This window comes from Melanerpes formicivorus, unplaced genomic scaffold (genome assembly GCF_026170545.1).
Source record: "Melanerpes formicivorus ecotype bairdi unplaced genomic scaffold, bMelFor1.0.p_v2 SCAF_8, whole genome shotgun sequence".
NCBI classification, from domain to species: domain Eukaryota; kingdom Metazoa; phylum Chordata; class Aves; order Piciformes; family Picidae; genus Melanerpes; species Melanerpes formicivorus.
In genome coordinates this window covers 11,042,282-11,054,736 of record NW_027142360.1, presented here as the reverse complement: position 1 = coordinate 11,054,736, position 12,455 = coordinate 11,042,282, and the positions used below count along the sequence as shown (strand labels likewise).

At 38.1% G+C, this 12,455-nt stretch overlaps 1 protein-coding gene across 3 annotated transcripts in view; it reads left to right on the top strand.

Moving 5' to 3' along the window:
* IPO8 (importin 8) overlaps window positions 1-12,455 on the top strand; it is a 45,032-nt gene that overhangs the window by 12,711 nt on the left and 19,866 nt on the right. For all 3 annotated transcript variants that reach the window (XM_068142116.1, XM_068142114.1, XM_068142115.1), the window contains exons 5-13: window positions 991-1,147; window positions 2,140-2,229; window positions 3,016-3,110; window positions 3,699-3,783; window positions 6,341-6,475; window positions 7,308-7,407; window positions 9,152-9,228; window positions 10,562-10,678; window positions 11,936-12,025. In XM_068142116.1, coding sequence (XP_067998217.1) covers window positions 991-1,147; window positions 2,140-2,229; window positions 3,016-3,110; window positions 3,699-3,783; window positions 6,341-6,475; window positions 7,308-7,407; window positions 9,152-9,228; window positions 10,562-10,678; window positions 11,936-12,025 — 946 coding nt within the window. The remainder of the gene's footprint in view (window positions 1-990; window positions 1,148-2,139; window positions 2,230-3,015; window positions 3,111-3,698; window positions 3,784-6,340; window positions 6,476-7,307; window positions 7,408-9,151; window positions 9,229-10,561; window positions 10,679-11,935; window positions 12,026-12,455) is intronic.

Sequence of the window (12,455 nt, the reverse complement as noted above, 5' to 3'; positions counted from 1 at the left end):
GAATCAGTATATTTCACCTCAGCTGATCAGTAAGAATGACATTCTTAAGAGCACTGGCAGTTCTACAAGGAATCCAGATAGAAAATTTGAATTAAGAATTGACATATGCTTCCTTTCCTGCAAATAAATGAAAACTGTCAATCATCTTTATAGCTTCGGTGAATTGAAAGCAGAGATGCCAGCAATAATCTGTGTGAAATTGCTGATGTTTTTAATGAGGCTTTGTACTTTGGATCTGATTTAATTAATCTATGAAATGTTTCTTAAGTGTTTGTAAATTCTTTTGTTTGAAGATGCCCCAAATGCTGCATATTTGAGTGCAAACAATGATCTACTTTTATTTCGTGAATACCCTAATGTCATTGTCATAGTATCATAGTATCATTCAGAGTTGGAAGGGACCACAAGGATCATCTAGTTCCAAACCCCCTGCCATGGGCAGGGACACCCCACACTAGATCAGGCTGGACAGAGCCTCATCCAGCCTGGTCTTAAACACGTCCAGGGACGGGGCCTCGACCACCTCCCTGGACAACCCATTCCAGGGTTTCACCACTCTCATGGTGAAGAACCTGCTCCTCACATCTAGCCTGAATCTCCCCACCTCCAGCTTCATTCCATTCCCCCTAGTCCTATCACTACCTGATATCCTGAGAAGTCCTTCCCCAGCCTTCCTGTAGGCCCCCTTCAGATACTGGAAGGCCACAATTAGGTCACCTGGGAGCCTTCTCTTCTGCAGACTGAACAGCCCCAACTCCTTCAGTCTGTCCTCATAGGAGAGGTGCTCCAGCCCTCTGATCATCCTCGTGGCCCTTCTCTGAACAATTGTTGAGATGGGGGCTAAAGGAGGGGGAAGTGAATGAGTGAGTGCTTGGTATTAATTTATTTTTGTATTTTTTTGGGGGTACAAAAATGGAATTACTAGTGGGGAATAAGCATTTGACTCTCCAGTGGGTAGATCCTTGACCAACATTTTTGTTTCCTTTACAGATACAAAAAAGCAGAGGAGCGAGATCCTCTTATTGCGGCAATGCAGATATTTTTGCCTCGGATTCAGCAGCAGATGATCCAGCTTCTGCCTGATAACTCCCATTACTCTGTTCTGCTTCAGAAACAGATCTTAAAAATCTTCTATGCTCTTGTTCAGGTTGGCATCGGTGTAGAGGAAAACCCAAACTTGCTTTGCTGGGCACAGTGGCCTCCTTCAGTACACTTCTGGGTGTGAAAAGTCATGTACATTAAACAACTTCTATAAAAATGTGATCTTTATAGATTTTTCTACTTAAATACCGGTCACATGATCCCCCAGGTTAAATTTTGTATGAACCCAGGTACTCCAGCTTACTGGAGACATGTTCCTGTTTTTATGAAGTCACCTTCTATAAATGCTACTCGGTCTCTGGAAGTGTCAGCAATGAATATTGTAGCATAACTGTCAAATAGTTCACTTGAATAGGTGACATTTCTCATCTTCTGAAGATCTGGCAGAAATTATTTACTGAGGCACATGCATTTTACAGAGATGCTTTACAGGGATGAGTTCAGTGAGAAAGTACTTTTAGAGAACAAGAAACAAAACAAGATCATCGGTAAGGGGCAGCCTGAAAATTCTTACTGGGGCTTAAAAAGCTAAACCAGTTTGTTATCAGATAGGGGGAGGGTTCCAAAATCTTCAGATCTTATTGAAACATAAAATAGCTTTCTTGAGTACTGTCACTTTTCTTTGGATTTTGTAGAGAAGTAAGATTAGCAAGGGTAGTAATTAGCAGATTGTTGCAATAAAATGCTATTGGTTTATCCCAACTCTGTAATATAGGCAGTGCTGTGGTCACTAAAAGTTGAATGGGTTTTTGTGAAAAAGAGGAAGAAACAAAAAGAGTTAGCAAGTTCTCAGACTAAAGAACTTCCCTCAAATGTTGTCTCTTCAGGAATTCCTCTGTAAATTGTACCAAGAAGGATGCAATTAGAGTAGTATTGGTATCTCACCTAATTAGTTATATTTTTACTTAAAATTTCATCTTCTTCAGAATGTAATTACTGTGGAAATATATTCTACCTTTTCCAGAGAAAATCAGTGTTTCATGATTGGTATTTTTTCTCCTTTCAGTATTTCATGACTGGTATTTTTTCTTCTTTCAGTATGCATTACCGCTCCAGTTGGTGAATAACCAGACTATGACTCAGTGGATGGAGATCTTCCGTACTATCATTGATAGAAATGTCCCTCCAGTAAGTTCTACTTTTGTAAAGACCTCTGGTACTTACTTGGGGTTTGGCACTGGAGGAACAGTCAGCATGAAGATTATATTAGTATTATTTTTTAAAGGTGAAATCTGTTTAAGATTCTTAGCCTTGAAATAAGTGGTATTTGAGACAGAAATGCAGGAAGGTCACATAAGCTGTCAGAATTTCATTGTCAGAGGTAGTGACACCGTGTAAGCTATTTGGGGTGTTTTGGAAGGTTGCAAATACTTAACCAGGTTGTCTCAAACAGGAACCAAAAGCTTATCACAAACCCTTAATTTGCCTCAATTCCCCTTCTTTCATATACCTTATTTCTTAAAGAACAGAAGAAAAATAGTCACTAAATTCTTGTTTGAGTGTGTTCAACATTAACTGGCATTTCCCATGGTTTTTAGAAGTTATTTCACAACCTTAACACTCTTTTAAGAGCTTTTGCATTAGTACATGGTTACAGTGCATATATTTGGAGGGATTAGTATCATGCTTATTTTTTAAGCCAGAGAGCACGCCACTTGTAGTATTCAAGTATGTGTGAAAGTTTCTGTCTCTTAAATATGCATAATTTGGAAAATTAAAGTACATTGTGTCAGTGTGGCCCATGCACAGTTATATTGTGTAATTAAGATAGTTGAAAGTTTCTGGATGTTATGTAGCTGTTAAGAGAACTGAAGCTTTAGTCAATGCTGTGCATTTGTGTTAGTTCACACAGCAGAGAACGTTTAAAATCTGCTGAATACTCAGCTAATTTGAATGAACTTTATTTATTTATAGGAGACTTTGCAAATTGATGAAGATGATAGACCAGAGCTGGTGTGGTGGAAATGCAAGAAGTGGGCATTGCATATTGTAGCTCGCCTGTTTGAACGGTAACCAGCTGCCAAATGGATTGAACTAAATTTGAGTTACAAACCTTTAACACTGTCTGAGGTGCAGTTAGACAAGGCAGTTCATCAGTTCAACAGCTTGTGGTCACCAAAGTGGTATTCCTGCTGCTGTCCTCTGCCTTGCACTGGCACAGCTGTTGGTCTGACCTCTTACTGACATAACTTGACTCTCTAAGATGGCAAGAAAGTAGCCACATAGGGAAAGGATTTTTTTTTTCTTAATTTCATTTAATTTTATTTTTACTGCATCAAGCTACAAGTGCTTAAATTCTCAAATATAAAGGTAGGGGAAGATTTGAAAAGAAATCTATAAACATAGAAGTTACAGAGCTGGTGACAATAAGGTGGCCACATTTGTTTGACTATAGCATTGTACCTTGCAGTTTTAAGGCAAGGAAAGGGAAGTGGGATGTTATATGGGAAATGATTTAAAAGTAACCTGTGGGAAAGGATTCCTTTGAGGATGGATGGAAGACTACTCAGGGTCCTTTGTTTTTAGAAAGTACTGTGTTCTCCTGACACAGAAGACCTCTCACTATATAAATATCTCTCTCCTCTTCTTTTTTTAAGATATGGAAGCCCTGGAAATGTAACTAAGGAATACTTTGAATTCTCAGCTTTTTTTTTAAAAACCTATGCTGTGGGCATACAACAGGTAAGTACAACTAATTTCTTCCTGAATTAGCTAATTTTGGCTGAACAGATGTATTGCTTCTCAACAGTGTGCATATATTTAAGTTCATTCATCAAACAAAACCAAAGTCAGGCAGTTTTTCCTTTTAGTGATTGATTTCTTCTGGTCTCAGTGCCAGTGTGGGCTTCCAGACTTCTAGCATCTCCCTGATTTGGTGGAATGGCTATAGCAGTTGGGTGCTTTAAAGTCCTGAGAGTGCTGGGTTTCAGGCTCTGATTTTTTGGCACAGTTCCTTTTGTTTCTCATTCATCCTGCTATATTCTGGGTGACTAGAAGCAGTAGTTTTCACACTTTGGGATCAGCTAAAGTTCTTGGAAGCCCAGGCTTTTGGATTGCCTATTTCAAAGAGAAGAAGCCAGGAGAATGCAGTACACTCTTATGTTTGTGATTCTGGGCCCTTTGGCCTGTAAACCTTTGTAGACACCTAGGAATGCTGTTTTTCAAGTGTTTGGATAATGCATATTGCCAGAATATGTGGCTGCTCAGCACACTGCTGGATGAATAATCCTGCTGTAGCATCTGCAGGCTTTTTATGCAGGGTGCCAGGCTGTTGTCACTTCAAGTCAGATTTAAATTAGCTTTCAAAATACAAGGATTGTCTGCAAAAGAGAATTAGTTTTCATCATCCAATAACAGAATAGTTAATCAGTATGTTAATTCTGTGTAAGTATGTAAGTGTTATGAACTCAGGAAAGAAAGGGTTATGGTAAGGCTATACACATTAAATGAAAAGGGAAACAATCTAATATCTATACTAAACATCTTACAATGGTTTCATTCCTGGTTGAAAAAAATAGACTCCCATAGGCAGTTGTCATTTGGAATACTTGCAAGTTTGTCTGGTAAGAGATTAGCCTATGCAGCAGAGGGAGCAGTTTAGCTTTCAAGGTGAATGGACTGGACAGTCTGCACATTTCTTCCGTTTCTGGCTCTTAAATGCTGATTTGTCACATTTCCTTGCATGGTTAGCAAGAATTCTGTTGTGAATACCTTCTTAAGCCTTAATTAAGCCTTAGGAGAACTGTGGCTAGCAGGTCGAGGGAGGTGATCCTCCCCCTCTACTCAGCCCTGGTGAGACCCCACCTGGAGTACTGTGTCCAGTTCTGGAGCCCCTATTACAAGAGGGATGTGGAGGTGCTGGAAGGTGTCCAGAGAAGGGCCACAAGGATGATCAGAGGGCTGGAGCACCTCTCCTATGAGGACAGACTGAAGGAGTTGGGGCTGTTCAGTCTGCAGAAGAGAAGGCTCCCAGGTGACCTAATTGTGGCCTTTCAGTATGTGAAGGGGGCCTACAGGAAGGCTGGGGAAGGACTTCTCAGGATCTCAGGTAGTGATAGGACTAGGGGGAATGGAATGAAGCTGGAGGTGGGGAGATTCAGGCTAGATATGAGGAGGAGGTTCTTCACCATGAGAGTGGTGAAACCCTGGAATGGGTTGTCCAGGGAGGTGGTTGAGGCCCCGTCCCTGGAGGTGTTTAAGAGCAGGCTGGATGAGGCTCTGTCCAGCCTGATCTAGTGTGGGGTGTCCCTGCCCATGGCAGGGGGGTTGGAACTAGATGATCCTTGTGGTCCCTTCCAACCCTGAATGATACTATGATACTTATTCATCAGTTGTTAAGTGCTGACATCATGCTAGAGTCTGTATGAGATACAGACTCCCACTGGAGGAATTTATTGTATAAAAGACTTAAAATTGGTCTTAGTACTCCTAATGAAGAAGTCATGCTCAAAATAAGATTTATTGCAGTGTTATGAAGGATTATGAAGCAAAATTTTCCTTCTGAAAAAGCTTGCCTCAGTATTTTGTTATACATCACCCTTGCTTTTTGTTGTTATTCATGTACATGGCAATTGTTTGTGCTTATCAACACTTAATAGCTCATCTGCCATTGGTACAGCAGTAGATTTTTCTTAGTAGAGCAAGCCTATATATTTTGGAAGCTGTGTGGTAAGAGTTTGTGACAGTATGTTACATGATACTATCTGATGGTTACAACAGGTAACTGAAGTTAAGGATTTTACATCTCTTCTGAGCCACTAACCTAGTTTTTTTTTCTAGATCAGTATTTCTATTCTTGCCACTGTTCTTGCAAAGTCATTTTTTTCCTTTTCTTTTTTTTCCCTCCTGTCCTTAAAAAATGAACATGGACACCACTAACAGGTTTAGAAACCAACCAATTTGAGGAAAAAGGCACAGTGACTTTTCAGATTGGTTGGTTTCTAGATCTGTTAATGGTGTCCATGTTGAGGCTTGGATAAACTCTCAGCTTGTGAATATTGAAGTATTTCTTTGGTTTACAATCACAAGTGATCACATGGAGGGGCTAGTAGTAAAGGTAGATTATGTACATAAATGCTTACAGGATTAGATCCTTAATGTTTAAAGGATTTCTGATTTATTTGAGCAAAGGCATTACAGTGATTACTAACGCCAGAACTTCTGCTGTAAAATGAAATAATCTGTCCATGTACATTCACTGAGGTCTTCTTTTAAAAATATCCATTTATCATTTCTTCAGGTCCTCTTAAGAATTTTAGACCAGTACAGGCAAAAAGACTATGTTGCGCCCCGTGTTCTTCAGCAAACGTTAAATTACCTAAACCAAGGGGTTATTCACTCTGTAACATGGAAGCAAATGAAGCCACATATACAGGTCAGTGCATAAACCCTAGCCATAAATACTGTATTTCATCAGAGTGAGTAAAAAACAAACAAACAAGCCTCCCAAAAAATCCCCCAGCTTTGCAGTTCTAAGGGAAGTTTCATCAGTGTTTCATGCAGCAATTGATCTGGGCAAAAATAGCATTTCTATACAAATGTGGTTGGTTTGTTTTGGTTAGTACCAAAATACCAACCTTTTGTTGCAAATCCTGTTAATTCATATATTTTGCTCCCTAACTTTGTTACTTTTAGGTCTGCCAGACAGTTGTACTATTCTGGCTTTTATTGGTGCTCAGAATTGTCTATAGATTTGGAGGTTCATAACTGTACTGCAAAGAAAGCATAAACTATAAGGAAATTAACTCTGTTTTAAGGACATGTTTTGTAAGTGAACTAAAAACAAGTGAAAAGTGATTTTCATGCTTTTAGTTTTTTTGCATTGTAAGGTCCCCTGCTGTAGGTAGTTAATTCCATGGCTGTTAAGAGGAAAGACTCCGAAATACATTCTCATGTTAAGTCTTGCGCTGGTGATTTCCTTCTGCAGAGTGCGACATTCTGCTGTACACAGACTGAAGTGTCCTGAAGTATATTTTGTACATGGTACTGTATTATTATAAAGGTAGATTATACAATTATGGCAGTCTGTTACAAAAGGAAAATATGTATATTGTAGGTTTTTCCATTAGCCAAAATACAAGAGCGGTGGTTAAAAGAGCTGTTGCTCTTCAAAAAGTAGGTCTAGTAAATTAGTGCATAATGAAGGGAAGCTGTACAGGAATTTGATTTTATGTGTACTTATATGTATTTGACTTCTCTAATATTAGAGTATAACAGAAGAAGTGATATTCTCTTTAATGTGCTACAAAGATGAGGATGAAGAGCTCTGGCAAGAGGATCCCTATGAATATATACGCATGAAATTTGGTAAATGTTTTTGTTTAGCATTTATTTTTAGCTTTCATCATAACTGTACACTTTAGCCCCAGTTAACAATGTGGCCACTGTAATGTCTTTGTCTTCACCAGTGTCCTGTGCAATAGGAAGAGAAAGATCTGTTTCTTAAATCTCACCAATCTGTGGTCAAAAGAAGGCAGCAGATCAGTTGAGTTTTGGCTGTTTGACTGGTCGCTTTAAGTGGTTCTCTTAACGTTTTTTTCTACTTCACATGTCATCAGTGCAGCCCAAATAGACTACTGCCTTGCTCACTTTTTAATACTAGTTTCAGTATCCAGAACTGCAGATGTCCCAGATTACCTGCAGGTTCTTGCAGTTCTCACTTTGACCAGAAGGGGTCTGTCTTGCTTTTTCCCTATTGAAAATTGTTAGTCTTGACTTTGTTTTTGTCCATTATAATTACTAAATTGTAAGATAATTAGATAATATATATTCTTTCAAATGACACAGCCCAACATCTTGGGAATATCACATAGGGACATATTGTGAATAATTACTTTCATTAAAAGAGTGATGTCATTGAAAAAGAGAAGGATACTTAAAAATACCCAGTTTAGCTGGAAAACTGCAAGCCAGTCGACACAGAGATCAGTAGTATTTTGAAACCTCCAGTTAGTTGATGTGGGATTGTCATATGTGAAAACAGAATTTAAATGCTGATAGAGTAATTTAAAAGCCTTGGAGAGTTGTTATGATGTAGTGTTGCTGATTTTTGGTATATTAATTCAGTTCTTTCTGTGCAAGTAGTGAATCCTATTTTTATGTATAGCTGAGATGGTTAAATACAGATTTAATCTGTATCATGAGAGGTAAAAAAATCCCACAAGCATGAAAGTACATTGAATTGAAGTTTAGTGAGGCACATTTGGGTTTGGAAAAAGGATTCCAGTAGTCTGATAGTATCTACTAACTACATTTTACTTTTGAGTTCTCAGGCAAACCTACTGTGTAATTTTAACCACATTTTAAGATCTTTTTGTTTAATTCCATTTGTGTAAAATTGGATGTGTTGGGATTAGGACATGGTTGGCAGCACAGTTTTAGTTTTTCAAGATATAAACAATATTTTAAATATGATGAAAGGAGATTTACCTTGTAATGAATGAAGCAAAAAAATCTCAGCTTTCAGCAGACTTAAAACTACCCTGGATTGAAGTAATTTTTTGTGCAAAAAAGTTTTCCATGAGGTTTTAATAAAATCAATAAAAGGAGGCCCCATCCCTGGAGGTGTTTAAGAGCAGGCTGGATGAGGCTCTGTCCAGCCTGATCTAGTGTGGGGTGTCCCTGCCCATGGCAGGGGGGTTGGAACTAGATGATCCTTGTGGTCCCTTCCAACCCTGACTGATACTATGATACGGCATGCAGATGGTACTGGAATGTATTGTCATTCTTCCTATAGTTGTTTTAATTCAAACAACCAACCAGCCCATGTTTTTTCACCCCATAAATAAATGGTCTCAAAAAAAATTAGTGAATAAATAATGCATTCCTAATAAAGGGAGTGATGACTGGTCAGTAGATTGGGAAGGCAAGAAGTAAATGCATTTGCAGATGATGTGACATAAAGCCTTGATCTGACTTTAACTGTGAAGTGAGGACAACCCTGTCAGTAGTTTTAAAGTTACATATTTGCCTTGATTTTGTGATATTCCCCCAAACAAGATGGTTTATGAAAATTTGATTATTTCATAATTCTTTATTTTCAATTTGTTAGATGTATTTGAGGATTATGCATCCACTACAACAGCAGCACAGAATCTTCTTTATACTGCCGCAAAGAAGAGAAAAGAGGTATGGAGTGGAACCAGTGGATTTTAATTAGTTGAAATTTCCTTCATAATGTCATTTTCCCTTAAATTTGAAGATGCTACAGGATGCTGGTCTTGAGCAATCTACTTGTTAATACATAGTCAAATGCTTTCCTGGATGAGTGCTACCAATTCTGGGAGAATTAAAATATGTGTGTATGTGTATGTAAATAAATAGATAAATAAGCGAGTGCCTCTTGCAGCTTGAAAATTAACATGTTGGACATGGGCTAAGATGGAATAAATGTGTTGGTATTTTCCCAAATTAACAATCAGCCTCTGTCACAGCTGTTCTGAGCTTCCTAAAACTGTATTTTGAACATAATACTTAGTAATTTTCACTGATTCTATTTAAAATCCTGTTGACAAGCGAAATTAGCAAGAAAGAAACCAATTTCATACAGTGGCTCTTGAAATGAGGACACGACTTTTCTGCAGGCATTTCTATGCTTACAGTGACCTGTGCAAAAGTACCTGGCTAAGCCCTGGAAAGCATGTTGGTTTGCCAAAACTACAGACTGTTTTCTGAGTACCATTTTAACATCCAGAAAACAGAGAATGCTATTTCCAGATAGATTTTCAGAGAAGAGCATGGTATATATGTCAGGTTGAATAGCCTATGGCCTTTCTTCTTCGCATCAAAGCAGTCCTTGCCCACTGACTTTGGAGTAGCTTATGGCCTTTCTTCTTTGCATCAAAACAGTCCTCGGCCACTGACTTTCTTAGTTTCATAATTTATACTGAGACTGTCAAAATGTCCTAATATCTAAAATGCACATAATGACTGTGGGAACGATGTGAAACAACTGGGTTTTGCCAAGAAACCTCTCTAAGTATAGTCAGCTTCAGAGGTTACTGCCAAAATAAATAGATTAAAATAAGCTTATGAGGTTTTAGTTCCAGTTATTCTTGAAGATGGGTATGTTCATACATGCATGTAGACACGTGTGTATATTTATATATGTGTGACACAAGCCAAAAGAGAAGGTAAAGGAGGAAAAACAGCTAAGGTGTTTACCAAACCTCTTCCTTTTCATCACCTTCATTTGTTTACCTCAAAACAACAACAAAAGTACATTGTTTACTATTACTAATGTGAAATTTCAAGGGCATTAATTTAATTTTCACATATGTGGCTAAAAAGTTGATGAAGGAACCTTCTAAATTCTAACTATGGATACGTGCTACACCTGGTACCTCCCACTTGCTTTTCCAAGATAGATTTTCTACTTTAAAATGTCACATAATTTTTTTAACTTACACAATGTTACTGAAATGATTTGACAAAAGGACATTGTGTTATCTGTTTTGCATAGGTATTACCAAAAATGATGGCATACTGTTTCCAGATTCTGACAGAGCCAAACATTGATCCAAGGAAAAAAGATGGAGCTTTGCATGTTATAGGTTCCCTAGCAGATATTTTACTGAGGGTAAGTGGTTAAAGAAATGAAATGGTTTGTAATTCTTACTATCAACTGCCATTTCCAATAAGAAAGTCTTAGTTTATGAAGTATGGTTAGCCATTAGCCACATTTAGAAAGTCTTTAGAGAGACTGCACCATGCAACAAGAATCTGAGGGTCTGTTTCTTTAAAAATATTAACATTCTTCCCTGGTTTGTATTCCCATTTTATACACAGATTCTATTTCTTCAAAAACATTTGCTATGGAGCAGTCTCTTGGTTCTCTCTGCTTTCTGGCTGTGAGCTGACTTTAGATACAGATTGTAAGGAGTTTATAGCCACAATGACCCTACCTTGGCCGCCTGGCTCTTCACAGCAGCTCCAGTTTAACTCATCAAACCTGGCCTGTGTACACAAGGGAAAAATCTTTTCTTTGTGTTTTTCCTCTGCTCAGTTCTGTATCTACCTCTCTGAAGGCTGAGGAATCATACTGAGATTGTGTCCATTGGTGAAGTGGGATTACCTAGGATACATTTTATATTAAATGCCCCCTTTCACCCTCTTCCTGCGGTAGCTACTGAATTATTCTTTTAGATGGTGACAAGGTTGGGGGCATAAATCTTTTCTAGTATCTAGGTACTTGGAAAGTTCCAAGCCTACAAGCTGTTGGTCCTGGCTTCCCATGAATGTGTTGTGATTTGCCAAGGTGAAATGAAGGATAATTTTTTAAATCAAACATCCTGCTCCAGCTAAGGAGATTTCTATCATGAAGGAATTATCTTGGGCCATTGGTAAACATGCAAAAAAGATGTGAGTTATTGTTGTAGTGTGTAAAATTATTTGTTTTGATGCTTATAGTAACAGTAGGTCTTGTGAAACTCAGGCCTGTTTCATACTTAGTTTTATTTTCAGGTATGTATGTACTCCTTTGTAGGATGAATGAAGGTACCAGGTTATTGAGCCTAATTAATGATTTGAAAAATCAGCTGAAATCAATTGGCTTAAAAAAAACCTATAAAAATTCCAGTTTACAGTGGTGTGATGAGTAATGCAGAGTTGACTGTTATGTGTACAGCTCTTTCACTTACCTGGCTTGGAACTTGCTGTGCTTATGAGGATTGTTCAATTCAATGTGCATGATCCAGATCTCTCTTGTGAAAGAACACCTTTATTACATGGACAAGTTGTAGTATTTCCTATGATCAATAGTTGAAACTGATGGCTGGCCAGAATGAACTGTGTAAAATGAATGGTCTCCAAAACTAATTTCTATTTACACCAACAGAAGAGTGTCTTCAAGGATCAAATGGAGCTGATGTTGCAGAATCATGTATTTCCACTGTTCATGTCCAACCTGGGTTACCTCAGAGCTAGAGTAAGTTCATTACTTCCCTCCTTTTCAGTGTTTGCTATGATTCTTTCCTTTGGAGTTTGATTTAATTCTGAATGTTAATGAAAGAAATAAAGTACAAACATAGTAAAATTTCAAATAATGACCTCAGGCAGTGATTTTTTCAGCATCTTCAGTTAAATGACTCGGTGGAAAGCCTTGTGTCGTATTATTGTTCACTTTGATCAAAATGGAGATTTTGAGCAGTGGCTGTGGCCCTTTTGTGAGCATTTTTTTGTTTGTTGGCATATCTCAATAACTAGGGTGATTGGATGGCTGTGAAGAATAGGAAGAATTTCCCCAGAGTAAATGATGTCAGGCTGAATGTAGCTTGAAGAAAATCCCTGAGTGCCCATATTAGTCAAAACCAAACAATTAATCTTCTTTAATTTCTGTTCTGATATTTTTTCCCACG